The sequence below is a fragment of the Vulpes vulpes genome, chromosome 12 (genome assembly GCF_048418805.1).
Source record: "Vulpes vulpes isolate BD-2025 chromosome 12, VulVul3, whole genome shotgun sequence".
Lineage (NCBI taxonomy): Eukaryota > Metazoa > Chordata > Mammalia > Carnivora > Canidae > Vulpes > Vulpes vulpes.
The window spans coordinates 38,646,289-38,668,308 of NC_132791.1; the positions used below are offsets into that span (position 1 = coordinate 38,646,289).

Below are 22,020 nucleotides of genomic sequence, written 5' to 3' on the forward strand. Positions count from 1 at the left end.
TGTGCTTGGTTTAATGTAACTCTGTATAAGATCTTGATAACAATTCCTGAGGCCTTAGTGCCTGGCACTATTTTATACATAATCATTCTTTTTATCTTCACAGCAATCCAAGAGGGAAGGGTTAACCATTAAGTCAATTTTACAGATAAGAAAACTGAGACAAAGAGAAATTAGGAAACACTTTAAAAGATTAAGGTTGTAGTCATGTGGAAAATTGCCAGATGGTGTTCAAAAGTGAATACAGTATGACCATGTAGAAGGAACTACTCAAGAGTTAATGGTAGTATAGGCTAGGGTCTTGGCTGTGAAAAGGAAAAAGAGGGTGAGGGGCAAATACTTAGAAGATGGAATGGCCAGGCCCTGGTGATGCTGCATTCAGTTAGACTACATTGACCAGATTAAATTGGATTAGAACAAATAAAATGGAAAAATATGGGAGGCAGCTGGACATGATGATACAAAGCTCAGAAGAGAAGTCAGGAATAGGTTTGGGAATCACCTACAGATACTACCTGAAGCTTGCCTGGAGAGCCTTCAACAAGAAGGAAAAAGGGCCTATGACGAGTCCTTAAGGAACACCAGAGCTTAATATTTAGAAAAGAAAAAAAAAAAAAAACAGCAAAGCAGATTGAAAAAAAGAGGAAGAAAAAAACAGAAAAGGATAGTATCAATGAAAACTGAGAGCATTTGAAGGACAGAGTTGTCAGTTACGTCCAATGTCACAGAATATTCAAGCAAAATAGAGACTAAGAAGCATTCAAGGGGCCTAGAGATCATGATCCTGATGAAATCTGTTATATCTCAGACTGGAATAGGCTGAAGAAGTAGTAAGCTTGAATTTTTTTTTGTCCTAATTGAGTGAGAGATAAGTCAGCAAAACAGGAAGTTTAGAGACCCTTTTCCTGGTAAGAAGGGAAGAAGAAATAAAGGGAAGTAGTTGGAAAGAAGAGTGAGGCTGAAGAAGAGTTTTGTTTTGTTTTTTTCGTTCATGAGAAATTAAAGTGTATTTAAAAGCTGATAAAGTGGAAGCACTAGTGAAAGAGTGCTTATAGATCCAGAAGTGGGAGAATAGATAATACAAAACAAAATTTTATTTTTTTTCCAAAATTTTATTCTTATATTCTTTTATATATTAATATAAAACATATAATGTTTTCTTTAGATGTCCGTTCTATTATCACATTTTTCAGAAAAGCTATCCACTTCACCTCCCCAACATTATCTATTATCTCTATTACATTCTTTGCAGCAATTATCACAATTATGATTCTACATTTATTAGTGTCCATCTCATATAATTTAACCTCTGGGAGTGGAGATATGGTGGGGTTTTTGTCCTTATCAGTGTATTCCTAGCACCTAGACAATACTGATTATCAAAAGCAGTAATTTTAAAAGTTTTTATATAAAATATATAGTACATATGTATGATTTTGAATTCAAATAGGATCATATAAATAAAATCCTTTAAAAATAAATAATAACTGGGATGCCTGGGTGGCTCAGCATTTGAGCACCTGCCTTCAGCCCAGGTTGTGATCCAGATCCCAGAATCAAGACCCACATCAAGCTCCCTGCAAGGAGCCTGCCTCTCCCTCTGCCTATGTCTCTGCATCTCTCTGTCTCTCATAAATCAATAAATAAAATCTTAAAAATATATATATATGATCATAGTATACATGTGCTATATAACTTACTTTTCCATTCTTATTATGTCTTTGGCATCTTTCCACATCACTTTTTTTTAGATTCATAGTACTCTATTGTGAAGATGTACCACTAATTCATTTAATCAGCCTGCTACCGTTGAAATTTACAGTATTTTTTTGCCATCAGTAATAATACTACAATAAACATCCTTGTATGTGTACTTGTATATCTTTCCATAAACATGCAAGTATACCTACTCAATAAAATGCTAGAAACTTGGGATCCCTGGGTGGTGCAGCGGTTTGGCGCCTGCCTTTGGCCCAGGACGGGATCCTGGAGACCCGGGATCGAATCCCATGTCGGGCTCCCGGTGCATGGAGCCTGCTTCTCCCTCTGCCTGTGTCTCTGCCTCTATCTCTCTCTGTGTGTGTGTGACTATCATAAATAAATAAAAATTTTAAAAAATATAAAAAAATAAAAATAAAAAAATAAAATAAAATGCTAGAAACAGATTTGATAGGTAAAAGGGTATGTAAACCTATTTTTAGACAATCATTACCAAACTGGTTTCCAGAGTCCTACCACTTTATACTACAACATACAGTGTAAGTGCCTATTTCTCAATATCTTCCCAATGGTAACCATTATCAACATATTCTAATGTGCATTTCTTTAATTTTAACTAAGATTGGGATCCCTGGGTGGCTCAGCAGTTTGGCGCCTGCCTTTGGCCCAGGGCGTAGTCCTGGAGTCCCAGGATTGAGTCCCGCATCGGGTTGCCTGCATGGAGCCTGCTTCTCCCTCTGCCTGTGTCTCTGCCTCTCTATCTGTGTCTCCCATGAATGAATGAATTAATTAATTAATTAATTAATTAATTAATTAATTTTAAATGTTTTAACTAAGATTAAGGATATTTTCATAGGTCGACTAGATACCTATACCTCTTTTCCTGTGAACACCTTTTCACAGCACATGCCCATTTTTACACTACCTTGTCTGTATTGACCTTAGTGATTTACAACAGTCTTTTCTAAATTATGGAAACAATCCCTTTGTCATCCATGTTGCAAATCATTATTGCCAATTTGTCACTCACCTTCTAACTATATTTATAAAAACAAAATTGTATTTTCTAAGTGATCAAATTTATCAATCATTTGCTTTGGAGGACACCTAGGTGGCTCAGTCGGCTAAGAGTCTGCCTTTGGCTCAAGTCACAATCCCAGGGTCCTGGGATTGAGCCCCGCACTGGCTCCCTCCTTAGTGGGGAGCCTACCTTTCCCTCTCCCTCTGCTGCTCCCCCTGCTTGTGCTTGCCCTCTCTCTCTCTCTGTCAAATAAATAAAATCTTTAAAAAATAAAATAATTTGCTTTGGGACTTCTAGATTTTGTTTTGTTTTTGTTTTTTAGGTTTTTTTTAAAGATTTATTTATTTATTCATGAGAGACACAGACCAAGAGAGAGAGGCAGAGCCACAGGCAGAGGGAGAAGCAGGCTCCCCACAGGGAGCCTGATGTGGGACTTGATCCCCGATCCCAGGATCATGACCTGAGCCGAAGGCAGGTGCCCAACCACTGAGCCACCCAGGTGTCCCGGGACTTCGAGATTTTGTGTCAGACATTCTTTACTCCCAGATTATAAAACACTTAATTCGCTTTTTCTTCCAGTGTTTTTTTTACCTTTTTTTATAGTTCTTTGATCAATCTAGAATCTAATATAAGCAATATGGCAAGGATTTGGTTATATTATCTCCTCTTATGTATATCCAGTTATGTGAAAACTTATTTAGCATACTATTATACTGAGATTTGTTGTAAGAAATACAGATCTGGTCTTCATCCATGATTCCTGGCACATAACTCTTAAAACCCTTGTAATTTCCTTTCTAAGGGCCATAAGTCCATCTTTTATGATAATATTTAGTTTTGTTCCCAGCTCTTGAAATAACTTCAGAGTCCTAAAGGTGAAATGGATGTCCTTTGTTAATCACAGCAATCTCCTTTCAACCACACCTCACTTCATGCTAATAGGCAAGAGGGCACATGTCTGTGGGCATGCACACAGTGTGACAGACTGTCAGGGATGATGGTGATATTACATTTAAGCTGGCTTCCTAGGAATCACCTCTGGGTCAGAGCACCTGAAGGTTCAGTCAGTAAGGTTGTATTTAAGTCCCTTGTGCCAGTGAGGCTTCCACTCTGTTGATGTGTTTGCGTGTGGCTTAGGGCCCGCTTTCAGGTTGGCCTCACATCCTGCTTTCACTTTCACTTCTCCTGAATGGATGGATGCACATGGCCTTCCCAACCCCTAACTCCACTATGACCACATAATGGCTCCTCTTAGCTGTCTTTCTCATTCTCTTTTTTAAACTTCAGGCTGCTGGGTTATTTTATTGTATCATAGAGGCACAGGTTCCTCTTAATTGCTCTTTACCAAGATCTATCTTCTTTTCCACCATGCCCTGGAATGTAAAGTTCTCCACTCTCTAGTCCAAGTAAGGGCAATCTCCTCAAGCAGAGCTGCAGTGCCTTAAAGCCAGCATGCCTTTCCTCCTGGGCAGAACCCTTCTGCCACTGCACTGGATCTGGGGACAGAGACCCACTTTTTCCATGGCAACAATTCTGCTCTAAGTAGCCATTGGAGGGTTGCAATTCCTGGTCCCCTGGAATTTTCTTGGCCTGCCAAGACTTAAGAACTTCTGTATCACAAGTGAGGTCTGGGTGGACAAAGTGATCTGGTCCTCTCATCCATGCTTGCCTGGAATAGAATTGCTACAACACAGGGCTCTGAGGAGTGAGATACTCCAGCAGTTTGCCTCTCTCAAGAAGAGAACATAGCCCCAGCCTAAGAACCAAGGAGAGAGGAAGTGACCATCTTCTTGGCTACAGCTGCCCCCGGTACAGCTTCTATAACAGGGAGCAGGATGGAAAGGGGATTATAAAACTGACCATCAGTCAAATGTCACAGATTCTCACTGTGTTCCACGCAAACACACACACACAAATGCCCCTGTTACTTCCTTATATATACTATCTTTAATGCTCCTCAAAAGTCCTGCATAGTCAAGATTATTAGCAAACAGATTCAGAAGGATAATATCACTAAAAAAGGTCACACAACTATTATGAGATAGGGCACGGATTGAAACCCAGATCAATCCGTCTCCAAAATATATGTCAATTGAGGCTAAGTCTTCATCAATATCAAGGGATAAAAATTTTAAGAAATATAAATGTAAAAAGCCAGGCAAATTACACACTTCGAGTGAACTTAATACAAAAGGTTCAATTAAACTCTTAGCCAAAATAATTCTTCTCTTCTCAAGTATAGGGCTCAATCCTGACTAAAAGATAAGTTAAAATTTCAACACTGTTAGAGTTGAAAACCAAATTTAATGTCAAATTAGCCAGGAAACAATGACTAATGTAAAATTTTTCAAAGAATAAAGTTTGACCAATAACAAGGCTTCAAGAGAATTAACTACACATAAAAGTTGCTATTTTTTTTAATTTTTATTTATTTATGATAGTCACAGAGAGAGAGAGAGAGAGAGAGAGAGAGAGAGGCAGAGACACAGGCAGAGGGAGAAGGCAGGCTCCATGCACCGGGAACCTGATTCGATCCGGGGTCTCCAGGATCGTGCCCTGGGCCAAAGGCCGGCGCCAAACCGCTGCGCCACCCAGGGATCCCAAAAGTTGCTATTATATTCATAATTGGTAGTATTATAATTTTCTAAAGCCAAATAATAATAATAATAATTTTCTACAAAGATATCTGGCTAATAGTCTTTTAATATAAATTTGACTTAGATTTAATAACTAGGGTTATGAACCAACTACTGACAAGAAAAAGTGTCACTATTTTACAGTTGACAATTTTTCTTCCCAATAAATTGTTTTGGTTTTATAAATGAAGGTTTCATTCTTCATTCATACAGCAAAAGTGTTTGGGCTTTTCTAAAATGTGGATTGCACTTACATTTAAATTTTATTCCTAAAGCTGTTAGTTCTCTAAAGCTTTTTTTTTTTTTTTTTAAGATTTTATTTATTTATTCATGAGAGAGACAGAGAGAGAGGCAGAGACACAGGAAGAGAGAAGCAGACTCCATGCTGGGAGCCTGATTAGGATTCGATCCCAGGTCTCCAGGATCAGGCCCTGGGCTGAAGGCAACACTAAATGCTGAGCCACCCGGACTGCCCACTTAATAGCTTTTTGATGTGTAAAAAAAATTCTAGAATGAAAGCAGAATTTATCTGCTAAGAAAACAAACTGTTGGGTTGGAAAGAAAGTGCCAAGCAAAAATAAAATACTAAATTTCTCATTTTTGATTAACATGTTTTATTTTCTGAAATATAGAGTAGGTTTAGATTAAATGTTACATTGTTGATTTAAGAAATTCTATAATTCTAGGGACACCTGGGTGGCTCAGTGGTTGACCATCTGCCTTTGGTTCATGGTGATTCCAGAGTCCCAGGATCGAGTCCCACATTGGTTCCCCACAGGGAGCCTGTTTCTCCCTCTGCCTGAGTTTCTGCCTCTCTATATCTCTCATGAATAAATAAGATCTTTAAAAAAATGATATTCTATAATTCTAAACATCCACAGACATTTAAAAAGCAAAACTATAGGATAAGGGGCCCCTGGGTGACTCGGTTAAGCAATCAACTTTTGATTTTGGCTGAGGTCATGATCTCAAGGTTTTAGTGTCCAGCCCCGCATTGGGCTACCAGCTCAGTGCGAATCTGCTAGAGATTCTCTCTCTCTCCCTCTTCCACTGCCCTTTCCCTGATCATGCTTGCTCTCTCATTCGCTCGCCCTCTCTCTGTAGAATAAAAATAAATAAATAAATCTTTCCCAAAAAACTGCAGAATAAAACGACTCACTTCTTTTTACCCTGGACATAATCCACATAAAGAGTTTGTTACTCTAGCAATAAAAGTCTCTTAATGCTGTGTTGAGTAACCAGATGTTTAGGTGAACATTTACTGATTATTCATCACAAACCAAGGACTATTTTAGGTGTTGTAATGAATCTATAACCAGCATAAACAGGGGACTAAAAGTACAAAAATATTCAAAGAAAGTTCAGAAAAATGTGTGACAGATCTTAATGTATTATTAAGGAGAAGTCAAGGTTGTTTATAAAATGCCTTTAACTGGAAGGCACAATGAGATGACAAAGACCTATATTACATTTCCACCCTGGTATACTATATCACACACTGCTAAAATGAATGAATCTGGCTTAGTCTAACATGTCATTCTTTTTGTTTCTTTCATATCTTATCTTTCTTTGAGCCTACAAAGACACATCCCTCAGGTTTTTACTAACTGTGTATAAATATCACAAATGGTTATGCATTTAAATAAAAATTTCTAATGCCAGCTCTTGAAGAGACATATAAAAAGTATATGCAAATACTCCTATCTAGAAATTGTCAAATGGGCACTGCTGATCTGTAATGGAAAAAGTTGACTCAAACCATAAATAACAGTAAAAGTAGTTAAGGGACACTGTTAATAAAGTTTAAAATAGTAGAAAAAATAAGTAAAAAAAAAAAGATCATTTATTTAATCATTAAGTTTTTTTTTTAATCATTAAGTTTTTTAAATGAAATTTGCACTTTAAACATAGGTTGAATTTTTGTAGCAGTGATACATAATCCTTATAATTTCTGAACATTTTTTAACTCAAGTAAGCTTTAAACTTTTTGACTCAAATATGTTTTAAGCCATTATGAAGGAATTCTGAGTAAAAACAGGAGAGCATCAGAGCATATAATCAACATCACATACTTTGTCTCACCTTTTCATCCTATCCTCCACCTAAAAACCCATTACATACCCGGTGCATGTGTAGAATACAAGGAGTTTGCTCCACTGAACTGAATTTGATCTGATCAGCATACATGGTCATCACTATCTGCAACTTTCCATCAGTCATATTAATGATAATTAGTATCTCTTACTTCCCCATAAAAGTTTACTATTTCTTTCCCTCCTTGCTTTGCTTGCCTATGCTCCTTCCATGGATGTGAGTATTCTGTTGAGTATTCAATTGCTTATATCATAACACGAAATGCCATTCTCCCTTATGTGGCTTTATAATTAGTTTATTTTTCTATAGTTCTACTCTCCACTCTGAATATATGCCTTGACAGACAAACATCTCTCTCTTTCACTCTCTTTCTCACACACACCATTTTATTTTTTCCCAGGTCAAAGGTGAGACTTGAATATTCAAAACTTAATAATTTACATAAGAATAAATTTCCCAAAAAAATGGAAAAAAAATAAATTTCAAAAAGCTATATAACCACATTATAAATTTAGAAAGCCAGCCACATAATGAACATTTAAACACACAGATACACACATACACATTCAGTGAGTACTATCTAATAGTATTAATATTTAAGGGCCACTAGGAAAGAAAGAAAGTGATTTTCATATTAGCAAAAACAATGTTCATATACAAACACTACTATTCTGAAGGAATCAACTATTTTTTAGTAAAAAATCAATATAGAATATTTATTAGCCAATTAGTTTCGGGTACCTTCTGCAAAATCAGAGACATGTCACCCTAAAGCAAACCTAACAGATCATTTGAAGCAAAAATATTATCAAGAAACATTAACTTTACCACAAAGCATAGTAATCAGAGCACTTTCCAAAATCCTATCTAATGCTGGCAATCATTGTATTATATAATCAGTTAAACCCCCAAAGTACAGGGAAAAAAACGTGCACTTGACCATTTTCAATCACAAGTTCTTTAGAGAATAAAATATTCTTTGAACAAAACCTCATGAGAACTAGAATTCCCTTTTCAATATATGGTCTCTCCTAGAGCTGTAACTAAATATTACTGAGTGGCAGAGAAACAAATCTCAAGAAATGATGGACTTAAAAAATTTCATTGTAGAAAGCACAAAGCAAATCCTAATAATACCAATTTTAAAATGATAGCTCCCCTGCTTCGGGAGAAGCAAATATAAAAATTCACAGTAATGACTAAAAGACCCAACTGGATATGTTGAGCCTCTGATGGACTTTAATAAGCATAATCACTAAGCAACTTAAATTAGAAAGTCAGTTTTATTTAGTAGTTGATTAAATCATTATTAAACTCATAGATTGTGAAATTAATAGTTCAATTTTAATCAAAACTTTTTAAAGTCAAATTCGATAGTGTATAACACAGAACACAAAACTAATTTTGTTAAATCTTTAGATGTCCTATATTTAAATTCTATTAATTCTATGGCATTAAATATAATAACAATATGCCATTCATTTACTAATCATATTTCTCAAACCCATACAATGAATAGGAGAAATTTCATTAATAAAAAGTAAAGTTAAAGTTGTCTGAGTTTATATTTCTTAAATACCAACAAAGGATTCAACATACTCCAAAATTATGTTGTATATTTGTATTATATCTCCTGAAACAAGAGAGCTATCACTTTCCAAGTGGTTTATTAACACTTCATGTATTCTTACCTAGACAATCTCTGAGACCCCCTCCAACTCTAAAAGCTTAGTTACACACTTAGTTATACTAAGTTATACAACTGTTATTTTTAAATCAAAACTTCCTGAAGTCTTTGCATTATTAATAACACCTTGATCTCACTAGTAAACCTAGAGAGGAAAGTGGCTTTAATTTTTTCTTGCAATGCAACAGAGAAAATAAAGACTAAGACTTGAATAATGACCATGAACATGACCTAGTCTGGAAAACAAGCTGTTACCTCAAAGGGAGAGAAAAATTACCTGTAAGTAATTTATACTTCCCATTTATATTCTAAAAAATATTGAAACTATTATGCTCAAAAAAAAACATAAGTGTGAGAAAGACACACAGGTACATGGGATCCTGAGATGTCATTAAAACAAAGCTTGATTTCCAAAAGCAAAGGTAAAAGCCTCCTCTTAAGGTCATTTTTTCTTTAGTCAAACCCATTATGAATTCAAAGCAAAGATAATAATAGCTAGCTTTGAGGATACAAAACTAGAAAAATGCTATTTTTTATGTTTTAAAACTTTTAATTTGACATATCTCTTTTGAGAAAAATTTTCTAAAACTTTGCCCTCTCCCCATTCCAAGAGCCACTAATCTACTGGGGAAAAAAAAACAATCAAAGAATATGTACAAGAAAAATATATTTAGAAAAAGTGCTAGATGAATTTTTTATAAAAAAGAAAAACACTGTACTTAATACATAAAGTAACAGTATTTTCATTAAAAATTTTTCATTAAATAATTCTTAAATTTTATATAATGGTCAGGTAAAGTGCTAGAGAACAACAGCTCCAATCAGAAAACAGAACAAGTTAGAAATCTCATTATAGGGAAGGGGGGGAAGCAAAAGAAACAGGAAGATGGAAGAAAATAAGACAAAGCTATAGGTTTAAGAAAGATGAAAAATAGAAAGGAAAAGTATAGTTAGATTGAAGCATATACAATATAGATCACTTAGGTGCAACCTGAATCATTAGCTCTTCAGCAAGGAACTATTATTCACTGATCTGTGACAATGTCGAGTAATCCATCAAGCTTTGCAGAAATAATTAGTCTGCACTCTTCCTCACTGTGATCACAACAGTGCTTCATAGGATGAGGCCCAAACAAGTGAACAAAGATTGCCCATAAGCTGCAACTTGCCTTATTTCAGACCATGTGCCAAGTTGTAAAAGTTGAAAAAGAAAAACCTGTTAGCACCAAGTGAAATTTTTTCATCACCAAGTACCAGTACCGTCCACGGTGAATTAAGCCTGTCTTCTTTCATTTGTATCTAGTCACTGGAATGTAGAAAGCTAAATTAGGATAATTCATACAACTGACACTGATGACTGTCTCTCCCGACGCATTCTTAGTTGTAACTCTGGCTAACTTTTCAAACTACTGAATACAGAGTCTTTAAGCAAGAAGACCAAATCTGTGACTCAGCTCAATGGCTTTGACATGTGTTTCCCCACCACTGATTCATCTCCTGAGCCAGGAGGCAAGAAGTAGGATAGCCTAGGAAATTGAGGATTAGTACACAAGAGTGAACAGGCAATAGAGGTATGCTACACAGAGAGCTCTAAACTTCCTAAAAATTTCACATTCAAAGAACTCAAACAACAAATTTAACCCAACAGCGAAGAATAGTATCAGTCCCTGAATCAGAACACAATGAATATCTTGGGTTAAATGAAGATCAAATATAACATTAGATCATTTGGGGGGGCGGGGCAAGCTGGCGGAGGAGTGGGGTCCTCAACCCACCCGGCCCCAACTTACCCAGATAACTTTCAAATCATCTTGAAAACCTACAAATTCGACTGAGATTTAAAGAGAGGACAGCTGGAATGCTACAGAGAGAAGACTCTGTGCTTCTAACAAGGTAGGAAGGTAGAAAAAATAAAATAAAAAATCAAGTAGGGGAGGGGCCCCGCAGGAGCCGGGCGAAGGCCGGGCAGCGAGAGCCTCTGGGACAGAAGAGCCCAGCCCCGGAGAAGCAGGAACTTTAAAAATCCACACCAGATTGTTCCCGGACTGAAAGGCACTCAGCAGGGAGCCCGGGCAGAACCGCAGGAGGGGCCGTGGGGCCTCCAGCCCCCCGGGGTCACTGACAGAGGACATGCACCGGGGGGAGGGCGCCCCACACCCCGCGGGCCGAGCGCGGTAAAGGGCTGGAGCGCCCGGCGGGGCCTCGGGGAGCAGCCGGTCGGTCAGGCGGGGGCTCCGGGCGGAGGGGGCTGCGCCCTGCTGCCTTCGGAAGCCGCAGCCCTGGGAGCGCGATTCCAGCAGTGCAGGCCCCAGAGCCCAGGGCACAGGGGACACAGCCCAGGATCCTGCGCTCCCCCTGGGACAGGGAGGCGGGGAGGGCCCAGGACAGCGAGGATGCTCCTGCCACCAGTGGGCGCCCCTGATCTGTGCAGGTCAGCGCCCCCCACCCCAGGAGTATCCAGGCCAGTGCAGACTGGGAAACTACGGTAGTTACTGTGGGGAGCTGACTCCAGAGCTGGAAAGCTGGCCGCCACCAGTGGGGTTGTTCCTCCTAGTGTCACCCTGTGCCTGGGAGGGTGGGGCCGCCAGGCAACAGGGGCCTCACAGGAAAAACAGCTCCCACTGAGCCTTGCACCTGGCAGGGGGTGGGGCAGCTCCCCCACGTGCACACACCTGAGAATCAGCAGAGCAGGCCCCGCCCCCAGAAGACCAGCTGGAAGGACAGGGGAAGAGAAAGTTCTTGACCAGCAGTGCTGGAAAGTTCCAGGGGAAGTCGAGGGATTTACAGTACATAAAACCAGAGGATACCCCTCCTTTTTATTTTCTTTTTCTTTTTTTTTTCCTTTCTTTTTCTAGTACAACTCATTTTTAGCCACTCTGCACTGAGCAAAATGACTAGAAAGAACTCACCACAAAAGAATCAGAAACAGTACTCTCTGCCACAGAGTTACAGAATTTTGGTTACAATTTGATGTCAGAAAGCCAATTCAGAAGCACAATTATAAAGCTACTGGTGGCTCTGGAAAAAAGCATAAAGGATTCAAGAGACTTGGTGACTGCAGAATTTAGATCTAATCAGGCTGAAATCAAAAATCAATTAAATGAGATGCAATACAAACTGGAGGTCCTAACAACAAGAGTTAATGAGGTAGAAGAAAGAGTGAGTGACATAGAAGACAAGTTGATGGCAAGGAAGGAAGCTGAGGAAAAAAAGAGAAAAGCAATTAAAATACCATGAGGAGGGATCCCTGGGTGGCGCAGCGGTTTGGCGCCTGCCTTTGGCCCAGGGCGCGATCCTGGAGACCCGGGATCGAATCCCACATCAGGCTCCCGGTGCATGGAGCCTGCTTCTCCCTCTGCCTGTGTCTCTGCCTCTCTCTCTTTCTCTCTGTATGACTATCATAAATAAATTAAATAAATAAATAAATAAATAAATAAATAAATAAATAAATAAATAATAAAATTAAAAAATAAATAAATAAATAAATAAAAATAAAATACCATGAGGAAAGGTTAAGGGAAATAAATGACAGCCTCAGAAGGAAAAATCTACATTTATTGGGGTTCCAGAGGGCGCCGAGAGGGACAGAGGACCAGAAAGCATATTTGAACAAATCATAGCTGAGAACTTCCCTAATTTGGGGAGGGAAACAGGCATTCAGATCCAGGAGATAGAGAGGTCCCCCCACACAAAATTAAAAATTAAAAAAAACATTTAACACCTCGACATTTAATAGTGAAACTTACAAATCCCAAAGATAAAGAGAAAATCCTTAAAGCAGCAAGAGACAAGAGATCCCTAACTTATATGGGGAGAAATATTAGATTAATAGCAGACCTCTCCACAGACACCTGGCAGGCCAGAAAGGGCTGGCAGGATATATTCAGGGTCCTAAATGAGAAGAACATGCAGCCAAGAATACCTTATCCAGCAAGGCTCTCATTCAGAATAGAAGGAGAGATAAAGAGCTTCCAAGATAGGCAGAAACTGAAAGAATATGTGACCACCAAACCAGCTCTACAAGAAATATTAAGAGGGACTCTGTAAAAGAAAGAAGAAGTCCAAAGAAACAAACCACAAAAACAGGGACTGAATAGGTATTATGATGACACTAAATTCATATCTTTCAATAGTAACTCTGAACATGAATGGGCTTAATGAGCCCATCAAAAGACACAGGGTTTTAGACTGGATAAAAAAAGCAAGACCCATCTATTTGCTGTCTACAAGAGACTCATTTTAGACCTAAGGACACCTACATCCTGAAAATGAAAGACTGGAGAACCATTTACCAATCAAATGGTCCTCAAAGGAAAGCAGGGGTAGCAATCCTTATATCAGATAAATTAAAGTTTATCCCAAAGACTGCAGTAAGACATGAAGAGGGACACTATATCACACTTAAAGGATCTATCCAACAAAAGGACCTAACAATCATGAATATTTATGCCCCTAATGTGGGAGCTGCCAAGCATATCAATCAATTAATAAGCAAACTGGGGGATCCCTGGGTGGCTCAGCGGTTTAGCGCCTGCCTTTGGCCCAGGGCGCGATCCTGGAGTCCCGGAATCAAGTCCCGTGTCGGGCTCCTGGCATGGAGCCTGCTTCTCCCTCTGCCTGTATCTCTGCCTCTCTCTCTTTCTCTATGTCTATCATGAATAAATAAATAAATAAATCCTTTAAAAAAATTAATGAACAAAAGTAAAGACATACTTAGACAATAATACACTAATACTGGGAGATTTCAACATGGCATTTTCTGCACCTGACAGATTCTCTAAGCACAACATCTCCAAAGAAACAAGAGCTTTATTTTTTTTTAATTTTTTATTTATTTGTTTATTTTAATTTATGATAGTCACACAGAGAGAGAGAGAGAGGCAGAGACATAGGCAGAGGGAGAAGCAGGCTCCAAGCACCGGGAGCCCGACGTGGGATTTGATCCTGGGTCTCCAGGATCGCGCCCTGGGCCAAAGGCAGGCGCCAAACCGCTGCGCCACCCAGGGATCCCGAAACAAGAGCTTTAAATGATACACTGGACCAGATGGATTTCACAGATATTTACAGAACTTTACATCTGAATGCAACTGAATACACATTCTTCTCAAGTGTACATGGAACTTTCTCCAGAATAGACCACATACTGGGTCACAAATCAGGTCTCAACCGATACCAAAAGACTGGGATTGTCCCCTGCTATTTTCAGACCATAATGCTTTGAAACCTGAACTCAATCACAAGAAGAAATTTGGAAGAAACTCAAACACATGAAGGTTAAAGGCATCCTGCTAAAAGATGAAAGGGTCAACCAGGAAGTTACAGAAGAATTAAAAAGATTCATGGAAACTAATGAGAATGAGGATACAACCATTCAAAATCTTTGGGATACAGCAAAAGCAGTCCTGAGATGGAAATACATCGCAATACAAGCATCCCTCAAAAAATTGGAAAAACTCAAATACACAAGCTAACCTTGCACCCAAAGGAACTGGAGAAAGAACAGCAAATAAAATCTACACCAAGCAGAAGAGAGTTAATAAAGATTCGAGCAGAACTCAATGAAATAGAAACCAGAAGAACTGTAGAACAGATCAACAAAACCAGGAGTTGGTTCTTTGAAAGAATTAATAAGATAGATAAACCATTAGCCAGCCTTATTAAAAAGAAAAAAGACTCAAATTAATATAAAAGGAGATACCACAAGCAATAACAAGGAAATACAAATAATTTAAAAAACATATTATGAGCAGCTACATGCCAATAAATTAGGCAATCTAGAAGAAATGGACGCATTTCTGGAAAACCACAAACTACCAAAACTGGAACAGAAAGAAACAGAAAACCTGAACAGGCCAATAACCAGGGAGGAAATTGAAGCAGTCATCAAAAACCTCCCAAGACACAAAAGTCCAGGACCAGATGGCTTCCTAGGGGAATTCTATCAAATGTCTAAAGAAGAAACAATACCTATTCTACTAAAGTTGTTCTAAAAGACAGAAAGGGATGGAAAACTTCCAAACTCATTCTACGAGGCCAGCATCACCTTAATTCCAAAACCAGACAAAGACCCCACCAAAAAGAAGAATTACAGTCCAATATCCCTGATGAACACAGATACAAAAATTCTCAACAAGATACTTGCCAATAGGATCCAACAGTACATTAAGAAGAAAGATTATTCACCATGAACAAGTGGTATTTATCCCCATGATGCAAGGCTGGTTCAACATTCATAAAGGAATCAACGTAATAGATCATAACAAGAGAAAAAACAAGAACCATATGATCCTCTCAATAGATGCAGAGAAAGCATTTGACAAAATACAGCATCCATTCCTGATCAAAACTCTTCAGAGTATAGGGATAAAGGGAACATTCCTCAGGATTTTAAAAGCCATCTATGAAAAACCCACAGCAAATATCATTCTCAATGGGGAAACACTGGGAGCCTTTCCCCTACAATCAGGAACATGACAGGGATGTCCACTCTCACCACTGCTATTCAACATAGTACTGGAAGTCCTAGCCTCAGCAATCAGGCAACAAAAAGAAATAAAAGGCATTCAAATTGGCAAAGAAGAAGTCAAACTCTCCCTCTTTGCAGATGACATGATACTGTACATAGAAAACCCAAAAGACTCTACCCCAAGATTGCTAGAACTTATACAGCAATTCGGCAGTGTGGCAGGATACAAAATCAATGCCCAGAAATCAGTGGCATTTCAATAACTAACAATGAAACTGAAGAAAGAAAAATTACGGAGGCAATCCCACTTATAATTGCATCCAAAAGCATAAGATACCTAGGAATAAACCTAACCAAAGAGGTAAAGGATCTATACCCTAAAAACTACAGAACACTTCGAAAGAAATTGAGGTAGACTCAAAGAGATGGAAAAATATTCCATGCTTGTGGATTGGAAGAATTAATATTGTGAAAATGTCAATGCTACCAAGGGCAATTTACGCATTTAATGCAATCCCTATCAAAATACCATGGACTTTCTTCAGAGAGTTGAAATAAATCATTTTAAGATTTGTGTGGAATCAGAAAAGACCCTGAATAGCCAGGGGAATATTGAAAAAGACAACCAGAGCTGGGGGCATCACAATGCCAGATTTCAGGTTGTACTACAATGCTGTGATCATCAAGGCAGTGTGGTACTGGCACAAAAACAGACACATAGCTCGATGAAACAGAATAGAGAATCCACAAATGGGCCCTCAACTCTATGGTCAACTAATATTCGACAAAGCAGCAAAAACTATCCACTGGAAAAAGGACAGCCTCTTCAATAAATGGTGCTGGGAAAATTGGACAGCCACGTGCAAAAGAATGAAACTAGACCATTCTCTTACACCAGACACAAAGATAAACTCAAAATGGATGAAAGATCTAAATGTAAGACAAGAATCCATCAAAATCCTAGAGGAGAACACAGGCAACACCCTTTTTGAACTTGGCCACAGCAACTTCTTGCAGATACATCTATGAAGGCAAGGGAAACAAAAGCAAAAATGAACTACTGGGACTTAATCAAGATAAAAAGCTTCTGCACAGAAAAAGAAACAGTAAACAAAATTAAAAGACAACCTACAAAGTGGGAGAAGACATTTGCAAATGACATATCAGATAAAGGGCTAGTATCCAAGATCTCTAAAGAACTTATTAAACTCAACAGAAAAGAAACAAACCATGAAATGGGCAAAAGACATGAACAGAAATTTCACCAAGGAAACATAGACATGGCCAACGAGCACATGAGAAAATGCTCCACATTACTTGCCATCAGAGAAATACAAATCAAAACCACAATGAGATACCACCTCACACCAGTGAGAATGGGGAAAATTAACAAGACAAGAAACCACAAATGTTGGAGAGGATGTGAAGAAAGGGGAACCCCCTTGCACTGTTGGTGGGAATGTGAACTGGTACAGCCACTCTGGAAAACTGTGGAGGTTCCTCAGAGTTAAAAATAGAGCTACCCTACAACCCAGCAATTGCCCTGCTGGGGATTTACCCCAAAGATACAGATGCAGTGAAATAGCAGGACACCTGCCCCCCAATGTTTATAGCAGCAATGTCCACAATAGCCAAACTGTGGAAGGAACCTTGGTGTCCATCGAAAGATGAATGGATAAAGATGTGGTCTATGTATACAATGGAATATTAGCCATTAGAAACGACAAATACCCACCATTTGCTTCAACGTGGATGGAACTGGAGGGTATTATGCTGAGTGAAGCAAGTCAATTGGAGAAGGACAAACATTATATGGTCTCATTCACTTGGGGAATATAAAAAGTAGTGAAAGGGAATAAAGGGGAAAGGAGAGAAAATGAGTGGGAAATATCAGTGAGGGTGACAGAACATGAGAGACACCTAAGTCTGGGAAATGAACAAGGGGTGGTGGAAAGGGAGGTGGGTGGGGGGTTGGGGTGACTGGGTGATGGGCACTGAGGGGGGCACTTGACGGGGTCTTATGCTATATGTTGACAAATTGAACTCCAATAAAAAATAAATAAATAAAGTATGCATATACATAAAGAAAAATATTGATCATTTGAAAGTGATAGAGTTTAAATTTTATCCATCACTACCTTTCTATCTGGGCAGCGCTAATTTGGCCACCACTTCTTAATATAACCCAGAGTCTCCATATCTTTTGACAAGGAGAAAAATATTTATTTTCTTCAATAACTGATATCACTAAGAATTAAAAGTGAAGTAGCTAAGTCTGCAGAAGGTATTCCTGTGGGGAACAAGAAAAAGACACAGGGTGCTACTCTAGATTTTATGCCCTCCCTTTTGGGGTTCCCAGCAAACTACTGAACAGCAGTGTGCTGCATCAACCAAATACATATATAGTAGTGGAATATATTATATTGGAATATATAGTGGAATATATATGGAGTGGAATCTTCATATCTAAAATGAATTATGTTAAATCCAATGCATTCACAATCTCTTAGCAGAGATAATACATATCAGATTTGGTGAGTATTATGCTAAACTGTGGTGAAGATGGTAAACTAAGTACGAAAGAAACACAAAGCTGGGGGGTGCTTGGATGGCTCAGGCAGTTAAGCATCTGCCTTTGGCTCAGGTCATGATCTCAAGATCCTGGGATTGAGCCCCACATCAGGCTCCCTGCTCAGCGGGGAGTCTCCTTCTCCCTCTCCCTCTGCCCCTTCTCCCAACTTGTGTGGTCTCTCTCCTCTCAAACAAATATTTTTTAAAATTTAAAAAAAGGAAACACAAAGTTGGGAAAAGGCAAAATTCTGACTAGAAGGATGGGACAGTGGGGAAAGAGGGAATCATGGAAGGCTGCACAGATTGCAAGATATCAGAGCAGGGCATTACAGGATACACAGGGGTTTACTAATGGAACAAAAGACGCAGTTCAGTTAATGTGAGTCAAAAAAACGAAGAGCTTGAACAAAAGCAAGAAGATATGAAAATATACAATGTGTTTAGGAAGGCAAGAATAATACACTAAGGGCTGAAGCAAGATAGAGGGCAGTGGACACAGAAGAAGCTCAAAGAGTTAACACGGAGCCATAAAGAAAGGGGCTTTAGATTATATGGCAAGAAGCTGAACTTCATTCTGAAAACAAGGAGACATTGATGGTTTTTTAATAAAGTGAGGATGACAAGATCAGATCAATAACTCAGGAAGACAAATGTGGTGATGGTGTGAAAGATGGATTATTGGGGAATGGAAACAAAATGATCAGGTACAAAATGACTACAAAAGGGAATCTTTGAAATCATTAGATCTATTGATTATAAACCCTGATCCCCCTCTCACCTAAGTAACAATGCACCAGGGGGGTAGGGGAAGGAGGGGGGAGGGGGGAAGGGGGGAAGGGAGGAAGGGCGGAAGGAAGGAAGGAAGGAAGGCCCCTGAATAAATTCTAAAATAATCTATAATTCTGTTTTCCCAATTTTTCCCAATGAGTTTTCCCAATTTTTCTAGAGAGAGGTTTTATCACATACATCTTTTCTTGTACTCAGCATCTCTGATTTTGAAATTTTATATCAATGGCACTAAAATTACTTTCATGCTATTATCTCATGGCATGTAGTGGGGGGGGGGGGAACCTGTTAAACATCGAATTTGACCCAATAAAGTAATTGCCATAGGGTTTTTTTTATCCTTACCATTACAAGTTCTTCCTGTAATTCACTGCAACTTTTTTCATTATACTGGAGTCTCTTTGAAAGGTCTATAATTACTTTCTTCTGTTCCTCGATCTCTTCATTTAGTTTCTTGTTTTTGGAGAAATACTCTCTTTCTAATCTGAAAAGTTAAAGCATCAGAGTAGATTTTTCAAATATGGTTTTATCAAGTCCTATTATACAGCTTTAACATAACTGGCAGGTGTATTATCTATCATGTTTTTGTGGCTTTTAAATGCCACCTCTCATTTTTTCAAACAAAAAGAATTACATATTCTTTAATGAAAGACTCTGCTCCTTTCATTAGCAGATATTTTACTATGCCCAAGGTTATAAACAAAATCGATTTGGTAGTGTTGATTTGGTCTCACCATTATTTCTGATGAGCTGCGGTGGGTGGACCCACCCACCACAGTTCAATTAACTCAGAAATTGCCTCAAGACAGAAAACAGTTCTATCAAACAATTTTCAAATTAAAGTATAATATTAGAAATGGAACAAATGTTTTATTCCTCAATGTCCACGCAAGTGGAACTAATGTGATAGAAAATGGAAAATCCAAAAAAAATCATCAAAAATCATTCATGTTCACTGTGAAAACACATAAAATTCTTTTTTTTTTCAAGTTTTTATTTAATTTCCAATTAATTAACATACAGTGTAATATTAGTTTCAGGTATAGAATTTAGCAATTCATCACTTAAATACAACCCCCAGTGCTCATCACAAGGGCTCTCTTTAATTCCCATCACCCATTTAGCCTATGCCCCCCCCTCCAGTAACCCTCAGTTTGCTCTCTAAATGTTGAGTCTTTTATGATTTGCCTCCCTTTTTCCCCCATGTTCATCTTTTTGTTTCTTAAATTCCACATATGAGTGAAATCATACGGTTTTTGTCTTTCTCTGACTTATTTGGTTTAGCATAATAATCTCTAGTTCCATCCACATCATTGCGAATGTCAAGATTTCATTCTTTTTGATAGCTGAGTAATATTCCAGTGTGTGTGTGTGTACCCCACCTCTTCTTAATCTATTTATCAGTCAATGGTCATTTGGACTCTTTCTGTAATTTGGCTATTGTTGGTAATGCTGCTATAAACATCAGGTTGCACTGCACACTTTCGAATTTATATTTTTGTATCCTTGGGTAAATACCAATACTGCAATTACTGGATGGTGAGACAGTCTATTTTTTACTTTCTAAAGAACTCCATACTGTTCTCCAGAGTGGCTCCAGAATTTGTATTACCACCAACAGTCTAAGAGAGTTTCCCCTTTCTCTGAATCCTCGCCAACATCTGTTGTTTCCTGTGCTATTCATTTTAGCGACTCTGATAGGTGTGAGATGATATCCCATTGGAATTTTGATTTGTATTTCCCTGGTGATGAGTGATGTTGAGCATCTTTTCATGTGCCTATTGGCCATCTGAATACATGTTGTATTCATTTCTACTGCCCATTTTTTAACTGGATTGTTTTTTGGGTGATGAATTTTATGTTCTTTATAGATTTTGGATACTAACCCTTTATCAGATATGTCATTTCAAGTATCTTCTCCCATTCCAAAAGTTGCCTTTTAGCTTTGTTGATTGTTTCCTTCACTATACAGAAGCTTTTAATCTCAACAAAATCCCAATAGTTTATTTTTGCTTTTGTTTCCCTTGCTTTAGGAGACATAACTAGTAAGAAGTTGCTATAGATTGGGGCACCTGTGTGGCGCAGTTGTTTGAGCATCTGACTCTTGGTTCCAGCTCAGGTCATGATCTCAGGGCATGGAAAAGCAAGCACCTCATTGGGCTCCATGCTCAGTGCAGAGTCCGCTTGAGATTCTCTCTCCCTCTCCCTCTGCCTCTCCCATTCATGCTCTCCTTCTCTCTCTCTCTAAAGTAAATAAATCTTTTTAAAAAACAGAAGTTGTTACATATTGCATATGTCTTCCTCTAGGATTTTGACGGTTTCCTGTCTCACATTTAAGTCTTTCATCCATTTTGAATTTATTTTTTTGCATGGTGTAAGAAAGTGGTCCAGTTTCATTCTTTTGCATGTAGCTGTCTAGTTTTCCCAACACCATTTGTTGAAGAGACTATCTTTCTTCCATTGGATATTCTTTCCTGCTTTGGTCAAGATTAGTTGACCATAGAGTTGTGGGTCCATTCCTGGGTTTTCTATTCTTTTCCATTGATCTCTGTGTCTGTTTTTGTGTCAGTACCATACTGACTTGATCCCTACAGCTTTGTCATATAACTTTCAAGTTCAGAATTGGGAAGCTTCCAGTTCTGCTTTTATTTTTCAAGATTTCTTAGGGTCTTTTTCTTTTGTGATTCCATACAAATTTTACGATTGTTTTTCTACCTCTGTGAAAGATGCTGGGGGTATTTTGATAGGGATTGCATTAAATGTATAGATTGATTTGGGTAGGATAGACATTTTAACAATATTTGTTCTTTCAATCCATTCCCCAGAATGTTTTTCCATTTCTCTGTGTCATCTTTGATTTCCGTCATAAGTGTTTTATAGTTTTCAGAGTTTGTTAGGTTTATTCCTAAGTATCTTATGGCTTTTGGTGTAATTGTATACAGGATCCATTTTTCAATTTTTCTTTATGCTGCTTCATTATTGGTGTATAGAAATGCAAAGGATTTCTGTACATTGATTTTGTATCCTAAGACTTCACTGAATT

At 38.2% G+C, this 22,020-nt stretch overlaps 1 protein-coding gene across 15 annotated transcripts in view; it reads right to left on the reverse strand.

Moving 5' to 3' along the window:
* Positions 1-22,020, reverse strand: part of CCDC171 (coiled-coil domain containing 171) — a 397,884-nt gene that overhangs the window by 288,084 nt on the left and 87,780 nt on the right. For all 15 annotated transcript variants that reach the window (XR_011995545.1, XR_011995544.1, XR_011995546.1 and 12 more), the window contains one exon: positions 19,323-19,461. Coding sequence is in view for 12 of the 15 variants with exons in the window: in XM_072728228.1 (XP_072584329.1) it covers positions 19,323-19,461 (139 nt within the window). In the remaining 3 variants the exon portion in view is untranslated. The remainder of the gene's footprint in view (positions 1-19,322; positions 19,462-22,020) is intronic.